Source organism: Rhinopithecus roxellana, chromosome 1, assembly GCF_007565055.1.
Source record: "Rhinopithecus roxellana isolate Shanxi Qingling chromosome 1, ASM756505v1, whole genome shotgun sequence".
NCBI classification, from domain to species: domain Eukaryota; kingdom Metazoa; phylum Chordata; class Mammalia; order Primates; family Cercopithecidae; genus Rhinopithecus; species Rhinopithecus roxellana.
In genome coordinates this window covers 101,303,300-101,320,615 of record NC_044549.1, presented here as the reverse complement: position 1 = coordinate 101,320,615, position 17,316 = coordinate 101,303,300, and the positions used below count along the sequence as shown (strand labels likewise).

The window sequence follows — 17,316 nt, the reverse complement described above, 5'->3', positions numbered from 1 at the left end:
GCGGAGTGATAAGGATTAAATGAATCAATATGTGCAAAAACATTGTGTGGCACCAAAAAGGCAGTATATGCTATTATTAATATTATTGAGTCAGTCTCAAATTTGCTACATGAACAATATATGCTGAGTGTCACTGGGAAAAGTAAACTCTTCAGAAGTTATTTCTTTAATTAAACAGCAACATTAAGAATGTGGTATTTTGATCAAAAATCCATTTAGTCCCACAATCTAACATTGACATTTAAAAAGATTAATGAATAATGATAGAGGAAGCTAATTTTGTGAGCTAGTATTTCATATTTTAATTATATTTTCTCAAATATTCCATTTTTGTGTAGGTTTAATACTTACGTTTTACTAAAATCTAGTTTTTCTAAACAGTCCATTTAAACTGGGGGTGAAGCGCTGCTATATTGCTGTTTTTTGTCAGTTCAAAAGAACACACAATGCTTTCTTTCTTTTCAAACTAGCATGGTGGCTGATGCATCCTTTGAGTAAATTTTCTAATTCTTATTCTATTCAGGGGCCCATATTACCAGAAACCACCTGAAAGTATTATAAATAAATGAAACTGCAATACCTCCAAGGAACTCTACTGACCCAGGCAGGCTTTGAGCAGCTCATTAATTTGTCTGCTGTGAGCTAGAGAGATTTGGCACATGCAGTCTAAAAGATAAATTAATTTTTCACAAAATAAAATGAACCAAATTGATAACAATTTTACATTCCATGTGAAGACTAAGTTCACTTTGCAATTGCTTTGTTTATAAGGCCATTTGTTCAGAATGTAGAGGTCTTAAACTGGACTCAGGTAGACTACCAGAAGCTCATGTAATCTTAAAAAAAAAACAATGAAAAACAACAAAACAACTAACTCACTGAGATGATGGAGCTAACTGCAGGTGAGCAGAGAGTATGTTACTAATTCAGGATACAATGCAGACTTTTATAACAAAAAACATTATATTTGAAAATATTCATTGAATTAGCAAAAATATTAGTAAGCATTCTGTGAAGTTCATAAATTTCTGGGCACCATAGAAGAATTAATGGGAAAAAATAATCTACTTTCTACCAAAATTGAGATATTAAGGATTGACTCTTTGTGAAGTACAGTAAAATCCCATAATAATGAGAATTGAAATGTAAGAGTCAATTGACTCCCAACCTTCCCCATCCTCTGATCTCATTTAATTAATCTCCCAACAGCAAAATCCTGCATTTTACATAATTGAATTTTTTAAGACTTCACTTAAGTTAATTATAAGTTTATTGTATGACTGAAGGTTCAACACAGGTTAATGCTCTTTACTGTCCTTTTTCACCCTGTTTTGCTTCCTATTTGACAGAGCTGATAGGGAGAAATAGGAATTTCTCCTACTCTGACCCTGCTTGCTATGGAGTTCATTTGAAAGTTTTGTTTGTCATTGAACATCTGAGTTACTTGCTGTCTCCAATACTGAATACTGTGCTTTCTACACTAGGCAACTGGTGCTAAAAGAAGAACTTAAGATAAAATTTGATTTATTTTAATAATGACTCTACATTTATGTAATGCTGTCAATGTGCAGTAAAGAGCTTTTACACACATAATCTTAAATAGTTCTTAAAATAGTCTTGTAAATTTAGTGTTTCTATCCCTGCCTTATAGATAGAAAAATTAATGTGGAGAGAGGTTAATTAAACATCACCACCAAAGTCACAAAACTGTTTTGTTTTGGTTTTTTTTTTGAGACGGAGTCTGGCTCTGTCGCCCAGGCTGGAGTGCAGTGGCGCGATCTCGGCTCACTGCAAGCTCCGCCTCCCGGATTCACGCCATTCTCCTGCCTCAGCCTCCCCAGTAACTGGGACTACAGGCGCCCGCCGCCATGCCCGGCTAATTTTTTGTATTTTTAGTAGAGACGGGGTTTCACCGTGTTAGCCAGGATGTTCTCCATCTCCTGACCTTGTGATCCGCCTGCCTCGGCCTCCCAAAGTGCTGGGATTACAGGCGTGAGCCACCGCTCCCGGCGGACAAAACTCCCCGCAAAAAAAAACTGTTTAAGAGACAGAACCAAAGATCAAATTTAGACCTTCTTGACTTCAAGTCCAAAGCACTCTCTTGTATAACTATTCTCTGGGCATTTTTCTTTATTTCTATTGAAAAATTAAAACGCTTACTTTTAAAACTGATCGGTTTTTTAATTTCAATATAACTGAAACTCCTAAATCATTTCTTTACTTCAAATCAATTATTACAATTTAACTTTTTTTATTATTCAAGATTAGACTCCATTCTCTTTTCCTTTATTTACTATAGTTCTTTAGTCTCATTCAGAAGGGAAAAGACTCACTGGTCCTCACATTAAAGCACAACTAATTTCAGATGAATTACTTGTAGAAACTAGTCGTAGATCTATAAAATACCTGTATTCTGACACTATCTACTTATCCCCAGACTTCCTGCAAGTTTTTTAGCAAAATTTTCCCTGTGAGTGAAAATATAAAACAAAGTCAGAAGGGGTAAACAATTATATTTCTTATGGCTATGATTCTCAAAAACACCAAATGCAAAATCAATGTATCACTTGCAAAAATTCTAATATTGCTAAACCTTACTAGCTTATTTTTATCAAAGTAATATATTTGTAAATAAATAAGTCAAAACTAAGATTCTTTTGTAACTAAAACCAGAAGTCCCCCGCCTATACCCAGAATCACTCCCCAAAGTCAGTAATGCCAATATTTCTAGATATTTCTTTTGAAATAGGTCATATATTTGTTGTTGTTGCTGTTGTTGTTGTTGTTGTTGTTGTCGTTGTTGTTGTTTTGGAGACCAAGTCTCGCCCCGTCACCCAGGCTGGAGAGCAGGGATGTCACTGCAACTTCCGCTTCCCGGGTTCAAGAAATTCTCCTGCCTCAGCCTCCCTTGTAACTGGGATTACAGGCATGCACCACTATGCCCTGCTAATTTTTTGTATTTTCAGTAGCGACAGAGTTTCACCATGTTGGCCAGGCTGGTCTCAAACTCCTGACCTCAGGTGATCTGCCTGCCTCGGCCTCCCAAAGTGCTGGGATTACAGGTGTGAGCCGCCGCACTGGCCGTCTTTAGATTCTTAATTATCATGTTTATAATGCTGTATTGTACACTTTAAAAATTATTGACTTCTTATTGTGTTAGATATTATGTTAGATTTTTAACATAATAATAAGATCTTCTGGGTCAGCAGATCTGCCTCTCTGCCTGTCCTCTCAGTATAATTATATCATCCAGTTTTTATGAAATATCTGGGGTTTAAAGTATTCCAAGTATGCAAATGTTGAACAATGCTGAGTATGTTGTACACTGTGATTGTGTTTACCTTTCTCATAGAACAGTTTTTATGATTACTTGCTGGCATTCCTACTCATTTGGTTAACTTTTAATGTACCTATCACAAATTCTTCCCAATGACTCTAATGGTATCTCAAGTTCCACATAATCAAAGGCAACCGATAATCCATGAATTGTGCTTTTTTTCTCCTTACAGAAGTTCTCCTTCTTTCCCGCTGGTTGAGTTCTGGAACAGCATTCAGCTTTTGCTCTGACTTTATTTGGTCACTCTTGTGAAAGAGCTCTCAGGAAGTAAATTATTTCTTTCCCTCATGTGTTTTTGTGTGTGCTCTGGTGTATATTTGTTTTTTATTACACACACACATTTGTTTGACAGTTTTTGGCGGAAAATTCTAGGTTGAATCATTGCTCTCATGATTTTTGGCTTCCAGAATTGCTGTTGAGAAATCTGATGCCATTCTGATTCCAATCCTTTTCACAGAATGATTTGTTGTTTGCTAATTAGTTTAGTCTAGTTTTTCTCTTTTTACAAGCACTCAGGGTTCCATTTTAACCTTGGAACTGTGAAATTTCACTCTGATTTACCTTTTTGTGGATCTTTAAACTGAGGTTGGCCCTCATTTGGGTTTGTCAGTCTAGAGAATCTTACCTTTCCATGCTAATAAATTTTTTGTATTATTTATTTGATAAGTTTCTCCCTTCTATTTTCTCCTATCTTTTCTATTTCTTTTTTGTTTGTTCTTCTCATGCTTTTAGTTTCCAAGAGCTTTTTTTTTTTCTCTGAATCTTTTTTTCTCATGGCATCTTTTTTTTTCTTAAGAGACAGGTCCTCATTCTGTCACCCAGGCTGGAGTGCAGTGGCACAATCATGGCTCACTGCAGCCTCCAGATCCTGGGATCAAGTGATTCTCCCTCCTCAGCCTCCCATGTAGTGGGGACTACAGTCACACACCATTGTACCTGGTTGGTTTTTTATTTTTATTTTTATTTTTATTTTGTAGAGACGGGGTATAGCTATGTTGCCCAGGCTGGTCTTGAACTCCTGGCCTCAAGCAATCTTCCCACCTTGGCCTCCCAAAGTGCTGGAATTTTAAGCATGAGCCACTATGCCCAATCTGTCATAGCATCTTGCTCTTGCTTTATGGCAATCACATTTGAATCATTCTGATAACATTAACAACAATTTTTAAAGTTTCCTCCTCCTTGCGTTACCTGTTTCCTCCAAGTTTCTTGTCTCTATTTATTTGCTTCAGTAGTCTCTGTTCTTTATAGTAGAGGATTTCCTCAAACACTGGTAAGCCTTGGTTATTTAAAATCAATAAACCTGGGAACTGAACATTGGAAGAGGGCTATGGTTTTCACATCTCAATGCATAGATGGTCACTAATCCTTGCATTCATTCTCTGCTTCTGTGAAACAAACCACCCCATAAGCTAGAAACTTAAAACAACAACTGTTTATTTGATAACAATTGTGTAGGGTTGCAAGTCAGACTGGGTTCAGCTGGATGGTTATTGTGCTGTTCTCATTTAGAGTTCTTCATGTGACTACAGGCATCTGGTTACTTGCCAGATGGTACAAGATGGCCTCACCCACATGTCTGTGGTTGGTGCTGACTATTGGCTGAGCCTCTTTCTCTATGTAGTCTCTCATCCCCAAGGAAACTCCCCTGGTTTCCTCACATGATAGTCCCACAGTTCCAACAGGGTGAGGATGAAATCTTCAAAACTCCCTGAGGCCTAGGCTCCAGAACCTGTACATCAGTCCTACCACAATTTACTAATCAAAGCAAGTCAATAAACTGGCACAGACTGAAGAAGCAGGAAAATCGAATTCAATTCTTGGTGGAAGGAGTGCCAAAGTTGCATTGCAAAGACACATACATACAGGAATATGGCAGTTATTATAGCCATCTTCATAATCCCCATGTTTTCCATATAGTACCCACACTCAGCCGTGTGTGGCATCACTTAGATCAGATCCTCTCACCTCTTTTTTGTAATTTTTTTTTTTTTTTTTTGACAGAGTCTCACGCTGTTGCCCAGGCTGGAGTACAGTGGCACAATCTCAGCCAAATGCAACCTCCACCTCCAGGGTTCAAGTGGTTCCCCCGCCTCAGCCTCCCGAGTAGCTGGGACTACAAGCGTGCATCACTACACCCAGATAATTTTTTGTATTTTTAGTGGAGACGGGGTTTCGCCATGTTGGCCAGGCTGGTCTCAAACTCCTGACCTCAAGTGATCTGCCTGCCTTGGCCTCCCAAAGTACTGGGATCACAGGAGTAAGCCACCATGCATGGCCCCCCTTACCTCTTACATACAGTTTTATGCTAGAGTAGAGAAAGGACAGTTGCCCTGCTACAAGGTTTGGGGGAGAAGATCTGAAGCTGTAACCATATCTTAAACAGACTTTCAACCAGTACTTGTTTTCAACCCCTCCTCTCCTCTTTTCAGGAATATCATGTAACTAACATCAATTTTTGAACTTATCAGGGGCTTCCCCTGGGCCAATGGAGTTTCTTCGTGGCTTCTCACTCTATAAGATTGAATTTCAGTGTTCTGGGGTCTCCTTTAAATCAGACAAGTTTTAAAATGTTGTCGCTCCTCCCCTGTTCTCTTTGTATCTGTGGTTTTACACAGGGGGATTGTCTTTACTGTATTTTGGGGTAATTTCAAGAGGGAGTGAAGAAACACCTCTAAATGAATGGTCATTTCATATTCAACTGAATAAGACAACCACAGTAACTATTTACCTCCTCAAACTAGCTACCTCTAATTCATACTAAAAGGAAACCACATATTTCACAGCATTTGAATAGATGATTTCACAGAAAACATTATTTGGAAAATATATTCGATGCAGCAAAAATATTACAAGATGTAATTACTCTGAATGATCTCTCAACTGCTTTAATTGTGAATAATTAAGAAAAATCAGTCAGGCGTGGTGGCTCATGCCTGAATTCCCAGCACTTTGGGAGGCCAAGGTGGGCAGATCACTTGAGGTCAGGAGTTCGAGGCCAGCCTGGCCAGCATGGTGAAACCCCGTCTCTACCAAAAACACAAAGATCAGCCGGGTATGGTGGTGGGTGCCTACAATCCCAGCTTCTCGGGAGGCTGAGGCAGGAAAATCGCTTGAACCCAGGAGTCAGAGGTTGCAGTGAACCAAGACAGCACCACTGCACTCCAGCCTATGTGACAGAGCAAGACCCTGTCTAAAAAATAAATAAATAAATAAAAGTAAAAAGAAAAGAAAAAAGAAAAATGATACAGAAATTCAGGAAAACACCTCAAAAAACTGCTTTTATATGAGGAAGGTACAAAAACGATAAAGATACATTATCACCAGAATGGGACAGTTATAAGCAAAGGAGACTTTATAATTATTTCTCATAAGAGAGAAGATTAGAATGATTACAATGACCAGAACTCTTACCAAACCATTCTGGATTCAATGAAGGGTAAGGAAGGGAGAGGGCACACATGATTCCTATAAATGGATCAGAATGATCAAGGAAACATTTTAGCAGAAAGAATAAAGGAGCTAAAGGTGCAATTTTCAGAGCTACTACGCGGGTAATGTATAGATCTATATCAGATTACAATAAGGAGAGGGCCCTGTAGCAGGGAAACAGGAAATCTCTGAAAATCCTCTTGGAATTAACTATCCACATGCATATTTCAGATGAAAGCTTTGTATAAACAGAAACTTACTTTTGACTTACTATAAAAGGTAGCCTTTGCTCTTAGATAACAGCTAGCAGAAATTTTTAAATTTTTAAAATTATTTCGTTTCAGAGACAGAGTTTTGCTCTGTGGCCTAGGCACTGCAGCCTCAAACTCCTAGGCTCAAGCAATCCTCCCACCTCCGCCCCACAAGTAGCTGGGACCATGGGCAAGCGCCACACACCCAACTAATTTTTTTTTAAGAGAAGGCGTCTCACTATATTGTTCAGACTGATCTTGAACTCCAGGGCTCAAGTGATCCTCCTGCCTGCCTGCCCCTGTAGCTGGGATTACAGGCGCCCGCCTCGTCGCCCGGCTAGTTTTTTGTATTTTTAAGTAGAGACAGGGTTTCACCGTATTAGCCAGGATGGTCTCGATCTCCTGACCTCGTGATCCACCCGTCTCGGCCTCCCAAAGTGCTGGGATTACAGGCTTGAGCCACCGCGCCCAGCCCCAACTAATTTTTTTTTAAGAGAAGACGTCTCACTATATTGTTCAGACTGATCTTGAACTCCAGGGCTCAAGTGATCCTCCTGCCTGCCTGCCCCTGTAGCTGGGATTACAGGGGCAAGCCACTGGGCCTGGCCTAGGAGGGATTTCCAACTATATAAAGGCACTTCAATATTCCTGCCTTCTCTTCCTTCCTCCTCAATCCATAAGAAACAAAAAAATATAAAGAGCATAGGGGCTTGCTATGAAAGGTTGCCAAGGGGATGGGGAAATGAAATCAAATTGTCACTCCAGAACCAAAACACTAAAAAGGACGGAACCAAAAAAAACACTCAACTCCAGTGCCAAGAAATGGATAGGAACTCTGGAGGAGATGTGATGTAGGTGGATGTTTGGCAAATACGAGGTTGGGGTGGGTGGGGAATGAAACAAAGCAAAACAAAACAAAACAAAACAAAAACTCTCAATCAAATCTAGTAAATACTTTGGAACCACAGATTAGTGGATATCTGTGATCCTTTATCTGTAGATGAAAGGAAGAGAAGAAAGAGAAATCTCAGCCAGATAACTTCTGGCTGTACTGGCACTTCCTCATGGATATAAAAGATAGTGAGAATTCCCTTGGCACAGCCATGTTCTAAGAATGAAAGTCCTAATCAAACAGCAACTGGACCTGTCAAAGGCATAAACTCTGAGAGCTTCAGTAAAATAAAAATCTGACCCACAGGCCAATATTTGATTTCATAAAATCCTCGACAGCTTATGTGGCCAGTAGTGATATTTCATTTCACAACCGAGTAAACCTATGAAAGTTGAATATCCTGGTGTCTACACCAATCTTATGTTGTCAGAAGCTAATGAATTACTGTCATACGCATCACCAAATTACCTCAAATTTGTGCCATTGTGAAAATCCAGTTTTGAAACTCAAAACCCCACAAAACTCTTGACTAATGACTCACAGTTAGATTGTGTCCAAGCTAATAAAATAAATTTTACACTATTTTAAAGAATGTTGAAATGCACAACTTTATAACAATTTTTAAATACACAGCTATTTCCTTAGGATGAATTATTAAAGTAAAATGGTTTGGACAAAGTTTTATAAATTATATTAAATGTTATAGATTGTAAAACTACTCCAGTATCATTCTATAATTTCACTAGAAATAGAAGAGATGGACACTACATTTGGTGGTGTATTTTTTAATCTTTACTAAGATGATGGGGGAAAAAATAGTCTCCTAGCCTAGATAGCATGGTGAGACCCTGTCTCTAAAACAGATTATTAAAAATTAGTTGGGTGTGATGACACACACCTGTAGTCCCAACTACTTGGGAGGCTGAGGCAGGAAGATTGCTTGAGCTCAGGAGTTGGAGGTTATATGATCCATGATCGCACCCACTGCACTCCAGCCTGGGCAACAGAGACCCTGTCTCTAAGAAATAACTAACTTGGTTTTATTTCATATTTTTGAATTACTAATAAAGGATGAACATTTTCATAGGTTTATTGACTTTGTATGATTTTTTATAGGTTTCAAGTGTTTTGCTCATTTTTCCATCTTTTTTTTTTTTTCTCAATGATCTAGGAAAGCGCCATATTAAGGAAAGTCACTATTTCTCTCTTTTGTATGTTACAAATATTTTCCTACTCTGTCCCTTAATTTTGTGGTGCTTAATAAAGTGGACCACATATAAACAAAGTTTCAGTACATTAAAATGTTCCTTTGTGATTTTTACCTCTTGATGTATGATCACTTTTTTTATATTTTTATAAATTTCTTTTGAGTCATCCTCATATATAAGTAGCTTCAAGCTAATTTAGAAAATTAAACTAGATACAGTTAATCATCTGCCAGGAACAAATGTCACAGAATTCTGGCTTCTGTTTTCCCTAACTAAAATTTATTGGCAGAATGTCAACAAAACTAAAAGAGGGAAGAAACACATGCCCCTTAGCAAGTGACATCCGGTATTGCTATTCAAATGAACTGGGGTAATTCCACTAGCCTGAATGGATTTGAAGTCAGTAGTTTATACCTTTTAACTTTAATTCCTCACATTGCCACACTTCTGAGTATCTTGGGCAAAGGACTTTCCTGTTCGTCATTGCAATGTTCAATTTGACACTGAGATAGGAAAGACAGGTATCAGCTCCCTTTGCATGGTTCAGGAAACCAAGGCTCAGAAACAATCATGATTGATTCTCCAACCACTAAAGCTTGCAGTGTGTGGAATGCAGGTGTTCTGGACTCCTGGTCTAATGTTCTTTCCAGTACACTATGAGAGCTCTGCAAATAAGGATGAAGAAGTAGTCATATAAGAGAGGGACACAGAGGAGTAAAGATGGAGAAAGGACGTATCCTCTAAGGGAAAATATAGACATTTCTATTACCCAATTCCCTTTTTCTACCTGTCCTACAGCTAACATTGTTAATAAAAAATCTCTGCCTTTGCCAAATTATCAAACTACTTAAAATAACTAATTTTGACAAAACATTTTGCTAATAACGCTATCTGGTTTAATCCTTAAGAAAGCAACAACAAAATTCATAAAAGTGAATCTGCTATTTCTAAAATGTGTGTGATTATGATAAGGTAAAGTAAAATATTAAGTAGGTATTAGAAAGTTATCTAATCACATGGTTGGTTTTGCTGGCTACCAGCTCCTATCCTGAAACTATCCAGGAGCCCAACAATAGTTACCTCATTAGCATGAACTCAGATATGGTGAAAAGGGGCTGATTATAAATAATGAAAGATACTTTAGAGTTTTAGGAGCTCTGTGCTGGGAACTGGAACAAAGACCAAATGTATATTTTATTATATCACACCATGACAGACTTGGAGTGGGAGGGTAAAGCAGAAGTAATTTGGAAGAAAATTCTAATCATGTACAGATTTGATGCAGTTTAGTACATGGTACCCTAAAATATAGCACCCTGGCATTTGTGAAAACAGCAGAAAAGGAAAGGTATCTCTGACCTTCCCCCCAGCCCTTCCACCCATAAAACCTAGGAAGAATTTTCTGAGCTTCCCCTGAAGCAGACCATATGACCCTCATTCAAGAGACCACCAGCACCTTCCCAATACCCAGAGGAAGGGAGCCGAAGACACAGAGGTGCCAAGAAGAGTCTGAACAAACACGCCTTGCTAAATTCCCCATTTACTGCCATTAGATCATAACCTTGTCCTCTAAACATATTTTTTCATGACTGTCCACTCCTCATGAAACCTAGCATAAGAAATACACAGGTTTGCCTGACTTTCTGGGTCTTCAGTGCCTTATAAAGGTTCCTCTGTGTTATTAAAAACTTATTAGATAAAGTTGTATGTTTTTCTCTTGTTAATCAGTCTTTTGTCATAAGTGCCTATGCCATGACCCTAGTGACAGGTGTGAAAAAGACACTTCTCCCCACCTATGGAATTTTACAGTCAAGTACATGTGTGGATACTTGCCCACCAGGAGTCTCACATTGTTCCTTGGAAATGGCTAGATCTGTGCAGCTAATAAACCAGGCAATGCACTAGGAAGTTACACTCACATCTCATTTAATTCTCACTCTACTCTTGCAAGGGTAATATTACTACCAAAAGCATTTTATAACTCACAAAGTCAAGGATGAAAAGTTAATGCGATCAAGTTGCAAGGTAAGCAAGGCTATGTATCCAGTCCTGCTCACTCCTATCCTACCACACAGTCTAGTAATTTTTAAAAATTCCATGTCAAATGAAGTGTCAATCTGCTTGAAAAGAGGTGATTAGTATTACTGATGAAGATGATAAGAGAAACACATTATCAGAAAACATGTTTAATGCATTTAACTTTAGGAGTTTGAAAGAGACATCAAGAAAGGCATTAAAACTGGTTCCTACTTGGGTATTGCCTGCCACCTCTCAAATAAGACCTAATAGTGTGGTGCTACTGGTTGGTTCTTTAATGGTATTTAAATAGAATAGATATCCACCTGGAATTACTGGTGGAAAACCAGTCTGTCTGCCTGTCAGTCTCTGTCTCTGTCTGTCTCTGTCTCTCTTTCTTTCTCTCTCTCTCTCTCTCTCTCTCTCTCTCTCTCTCTCTCTCTCTCTCTCTCTCTCACACACACACACACACACACACACACACAGGCAATAAACAACAGAAAAACAGGACAGAATTTAGACAGATTTTTCTGTATTTTAAAGAGCCTTTCAAAGTTCAAAAAATACGATTAAAAAACAAACATGGAAAAGTACTCATCCCTGCTATCAAAAAATGTTAATCAAACCAACATTAACTTATCATTCTATGGCTACAATATTAGCACTAAAAGTGATCCATTTAATAACTAATCATTTGTTCACTGCTTTCTTAATTATAAACTGAAACAAATCTTTTATATAGCATTATGGAGATACGTTTCAAAAGCCATGAAAATATTTTATCCTATGGCTCAATAATAAGTAAATAATTCAGAAAAAACATATACATGGATTTGTTTACCAAATACTTTGTACTTTTTTTCATTCTTACTAAAGCAAAACACTGAAGACTCTGATCACCAAATTAATCTCACATTTAAAAAATTCAAATATGGCATTTAAATGCTATAAAAATGTTTGTGAATATAAGTAAGAGCAGATTTTGAATCAGTGAGACTTTTTGCCATTTATGAATCTATAAGCAGCATTTACTAGCTCAAATTGTGAACGTCAAATAGGTTTTAGACTATACCAAGTGTAACATAATTTTCTGGGTTATGTAGGAGAAAATTAAAGAAAGTTAAAATAATTGACTCTCAAATGAAAATCACTTCACAAATTCAATGAAATTCAAATTAGCACTAAAACTAAGTGAGCATGATTTCAAGTATATTAACAATGTATTACTAATTAATATTTTTAGTATCTTTACAAAGGTAATTCTTCTAAAGAACAACATTTCCAGAAAAAAATACAGCATGATAATTATAATAAATTTTACTCTACCTCAAAAAGAAAAAATCCAGCAAACTTTAAAAAGCATGTTGTTTTACTTCTTACCATTCTCTTTCCTTTTATCATAGACTCTCAAAATCATAAAGTCTCAAAAAAAAGCTCTTTATTTTGAGCTTTCTGAGGGTAGGTTTTGTCCACTACCAAAACTTAGCGCAATACCTAGGAAATACAGTATCTATTCATACAAGGAAATGAATTAATCTGAAATTTTACTAATCCAATTTTACTAATCCAATTTTACCACCCATATTTCAGTCTCCTTAATAGCATCTTAAATCCTTGTTAACACCTTCAAGGAAGAAAACACAACTGTCAAAGTCATCCAGCACATCTTTGGTCAGCTATACTTCTTAAGAGCTAGTGGAAATTTATCTCTCTCTGATATTCAGATATTAATCCAGTGTATTATTCACTGGAGCTCTGTGGTAGAAGTTTATCCTGGTTTACATAAAGTCCTTGCAATATCCAGATCCAGATTGAAAGAAGGGATCAAACTATGTGACCCAACTTTTCCACTCAGATATATATTCAAGAGACTTGACAATGTATGTCCACACAAAACCTTGTGCATGAATGTTCACAGCAGCATTATTCATCATAGCCCCAAAAAGCAAATGGCCCAAATTTCCATCAACTGATGAATATATAAACAAAATGTGGTATATTCATACACTGATATATTATTTGGCAATAAGAAGAAATAAAATACTGATAATGCCACAACATGAATGAATCTTGAAAACATTATGCCAAATGAAAGAAGCCAATCACAAAGGTCACATAAATGATTCCCTTTATATGAAATGTCCAGAACAGACAAATCAATAGAGACAGAAATATTAGTTTCCACAGGCTGTGGGGGAGAGAGAAATGGGGAATAATTGCTAATAGGTATGGGGTTTCTTCTTGGGGTACGGAAAATGTTCTGAAATTAGATAGTGGTTATAGTTGCACAACTCTTTTTACTTTTCTCTCTTTTTTTTTTTTTTTTTTTTTTTTTTTTTGAGATGGAGTTTTGCTTTTGTTGCCCAGGCTGGAGTGCAATGGCACTATCTCAGCTCACCACAGCCTCAGCCTCCTGGGTTTGTTCAAGCGATTCTCCTGTCTCAGTCTCCCGAATAGCTGGGATTACAGGCATGGGCCACCACATCTGATTAATTTTGTATTTTTAGTGGATACTGGCTTTCTCCATGTTGGTCAGGCTGGTCTCAAACTCCCAACCTCAGGTGATCTGCCCGCCTGGTGGCCTCCCAAAGTGCTAGGATTACAGGTGTGAGCCACCATGCCCAGCCCTTTTTTCTATTTTATTTTATTGTTTTCGAGATGGAGTCTTGCTCTGTCGCTCAGGCTGGAGTGCAGTGGCATGATCTCAGCTCACTACAACCTCCACCTCCTGCATTCAAGCAATTCTCCCTGCCTCAGACTCCCAAGTAGCTGAGATTACAGGGGTTTGCCACCACGGCCAGCTAATTTTTGTATTTTTAGTAGAGATGGGGTTTCGCCATGTTGGCCAGGGTTGTCTCGAACTCCTGACCTCAGGTGATCCACCTGCCTCAGCCTACCAAAGTGCTGAGATTACAGGCATGAGCCACCATGCCCGGCCAATAGGTGCACAACTCTGTTGATACACTAAAAAACACTTAAACATATACTTTTAAAAGGGTGAATTTTATGGTATGTGAATAATATCTCAAAGCTCTTATTTAAAAATTGAAAAGTGTTCAAACACAAGCTGGCTGATTATCTGTGTGAGTAATGTAGAAAGAATTATTTCTACTGATTATTGTACTTTATAGTCCAAATATTTGGTGATTTTTTACGATTTCAACAGAGCTAAATGCCGCTGACTTAAAATGAACAAAGGAGTTCAGTAGCTCTTTATATTAAGACAATTAGTCCATTAAGAAAATTAAAAGTAAACCTCATCAACTGCACAAAACCAAAGCCTCCTCTCAAGAAGTCTGAAATAAAAGGTTAAAAAATTGAAATAAAATATTCATTTATTCCTCTACTTTAGTGAGAAACAGACTTTGAGGAGATATTTAAAAAGCAGACTGAGAAGTTAGCTTTGCTGACCATAATTCAGCCTATATATTAAGATTAAAATATCTTATTTTAAACATAGAGATTCTCTTTGCTAATCAGAACCTAATTTACTTAGTCTTTTCCCATGATCAAATGCCAATTTACTAGCAGAATTATAAATGACCTACCACAATAGTAGTTAAGAATTATGCCATAGTTGCAATATCTAGCTATTTTATTAGTATAAATATAAATTTATATTTAAAATAAATAAATTTGACTAAATTTATACTAACACTAATTTATACTAATATATAGTATAAATTTAAACTAATATTATTAATACATCATCGTATTAGTATAAAGAAAGCATTACCATGTATTAAAATACTAACAACATTCATTTCTTTGTGGGAAAATATGCATATCTGTACTCAATACGTTTAAGAATTATATAACCCAGTGTTCAAGTTATCACTGCTTCTCTTAAAAGCTGCTAGAAACTGTTTTAAATGACTCATAGATAAGATTTTTGTGAACTAGTGATATTTACTCCCTTTGTGAAATTCAAAGTATACCTATATTTAACCCCAAAAGAAAGACTTGCATCTTTCATGAGTACTTTTAAGTAAACTTTCATTTTAACAGTCTAAAGATACCTTTTGCTCCACCTTCAAAAATTGAGCCAGTTCTTCCACAGTTAGGTGATCTTTCTTATCACTGTAGCTCAAAAGCAACAAATAAAGGTCTCGTCTCAAAGACATCATTTTGTAAAAAACACAGAACTCTTCAAATGTCAAAGTTCCCTGATTCTCATCTGTGTCGGCTTCCTGAAAAGGGCATAGAGAAAATAAAGCAATATGAAAGTTAGAAATAGGAAATTCAGTACTGGAAAATAATATTTACTATAAAAGGGTTAGTACACAAATCCCAAGTGGTGAGCACACATTCTCTTCAAGTACATGTGAAACATTATAAAGCAACCACATATTTGACCAGAAAGATTCAACAAATTATAAGGAATTAACCTCACACAAACCAATTGTTCTGACCACTGTAAATTTATAAATCAACAAAGAAAGCAAAAAAAAAAAAAAAAAAAAAAAAAAACCTGTAGAAACAATACAATTCTAAATAGGAAATAAAACATATACAAGTAAAAAATATACTACATATTAAAACTTATAAAATAACATTAGAATGAAACTTGAAGTCTTAAATTATTAGAGAGCAAAGTAGATTTTAAAAAGAAATTAATAATTCAACTCAAAAAATGTGAAAAAAATAAGCGACGGAAATAAATTATAAACAAAAGCAAAAAGTAATAAATAGAAAACCAACAGCTATAACATACAGGTGAGAGGCCGGGCGCGGTGGCTCAAGCCTGTAATCCCAGCACTTTGGGAGGCCGAGACGGGCGGATCACGAGGTCAGGAGATCGAGACCATCCTGGCCAATACGGTGAAACTCTGTCTCTACTTAAAAATACAAAAAACTTTGCGGCACTATTCACAATAGCAAAGACTTGGAATCAACCCAAATGTCCATCTGTGACAGACTGGATTAAGAAAATGTGGCACATATACACCATGGAATACTATGCAGCCATAAAAAAGGATGAGTTTGCGTCCTTTGTAGGGACATGGATGCAGCTGGAAACCATCATTCTTAGCAAACTATCACAAGAAGAGAAAACCAAACACCGCATGTTCTCACTCATAGGTGGGAACTGAACAATGAGATCACTTGGACTCGGGAAGGGGAACATCACACACTGGGGCCTATCATGGGGAGGGGGGAGGAGGGAGGGATTGCCTTGGGGAGTTATACATGATACAAATGATGAATTGATGGGTGCTGACGAGTTGAGGGGTGCAGCACACCAACATGGCATAAGTATACATATGTAACAAACCTGCACGTTATGCACATGTACCCTAGAACTTAAAGTATAAAAAAAAAAAAATACAAAAAAATACAAAAATACAAAAAACTAGCCGGGCGACGAGGGAGGCGGAGCTTGCAGTGAGCTGAGATCAGGCCACTGCACTCCAGCCTGGGTGGCAGAGCAAGACTCAGTCTCAAAAAAAAAAAAAAAAAAAAAAATACAGGTGAGAAAGAAAACCAAAGCCTGATGTCTAAAGAACCAATAAAAATGAGAAATCTTGAACAAGACTTGATTAGTCAAGAACAAAAGAAGATATATTTCACACATGAGAAAAATACCAGTCTCTCATTGGTTTCTGAACTGTAATCCAATCAAAAGTAATTTTTACCTATGAGAGAATCTCTCTTAATTCTCCAAAGGTAGAGCTGATGCTCTTAAAGCCATGGGCATCCTTGGTAACTCCTGCTTTCCCTCCATAGAAAAGTCTAAACAATCCATCTGGATTGGTTTCTTGTTAAAATTGTTTCTAGTAATTCTTGAGCACAAATCTTTCATCATATGCCTTACTTACAGGTTGGCTGAATTATTCATAAAACCACAAAACTACTGGGGATAAATAATGAGCAACTGACCCATTTATGTGCTCGTCCTCATTCTAAGTGAATACAATTCTAACTAAACAAAAACAGACAGGGAATGAATGGCATTTTGAAACGCACGGATTTTGTGAAGTACACTCAACTGTTATATGGTATTAAACAAAGCTTTGAAAGGCAAAATGGTCATTAAAATATTTTTTAAATTTTGCTAACCTTGTGTCAATTATGAACAAATGCTTCTAAATTTTACTTCCAAAAATTACCCAAGAAATCATGATTTGTATAGGTATAGACTTTGCCCTCCTCTTTAGGATTGGCCTCTTACATTGAATCAGC

The 17,316-nt window shown here is 37.0% G+C and overlaps 1 protein-coding gene across 7 annotated transcripts in view; it reads right to left on the bottom strand.

The window, feature by feature from the left end:
• The window catches only part of PLCH1 (phospholipase C eta 1), a 267,636-nt gene that overhangs the window by 77,812 nt on the left and 172,508 nt on the right, over positions 1–17,316 (bottom strand). For all 7 annotated transcript variants that reach the window (XM_030928468.1, XM_030928464.1, XM_030928457.1 and 4 more), the window contains one exon: positions 15,153–15,323. In XM_030928468.1, coding sequence (XP_030784328.1) covers positions 15,153–15,323 — 171 coding nt within the window. The remainder of the gene's footprint in view (positions 1–15,152; positions 15,324–17,316) is intronic.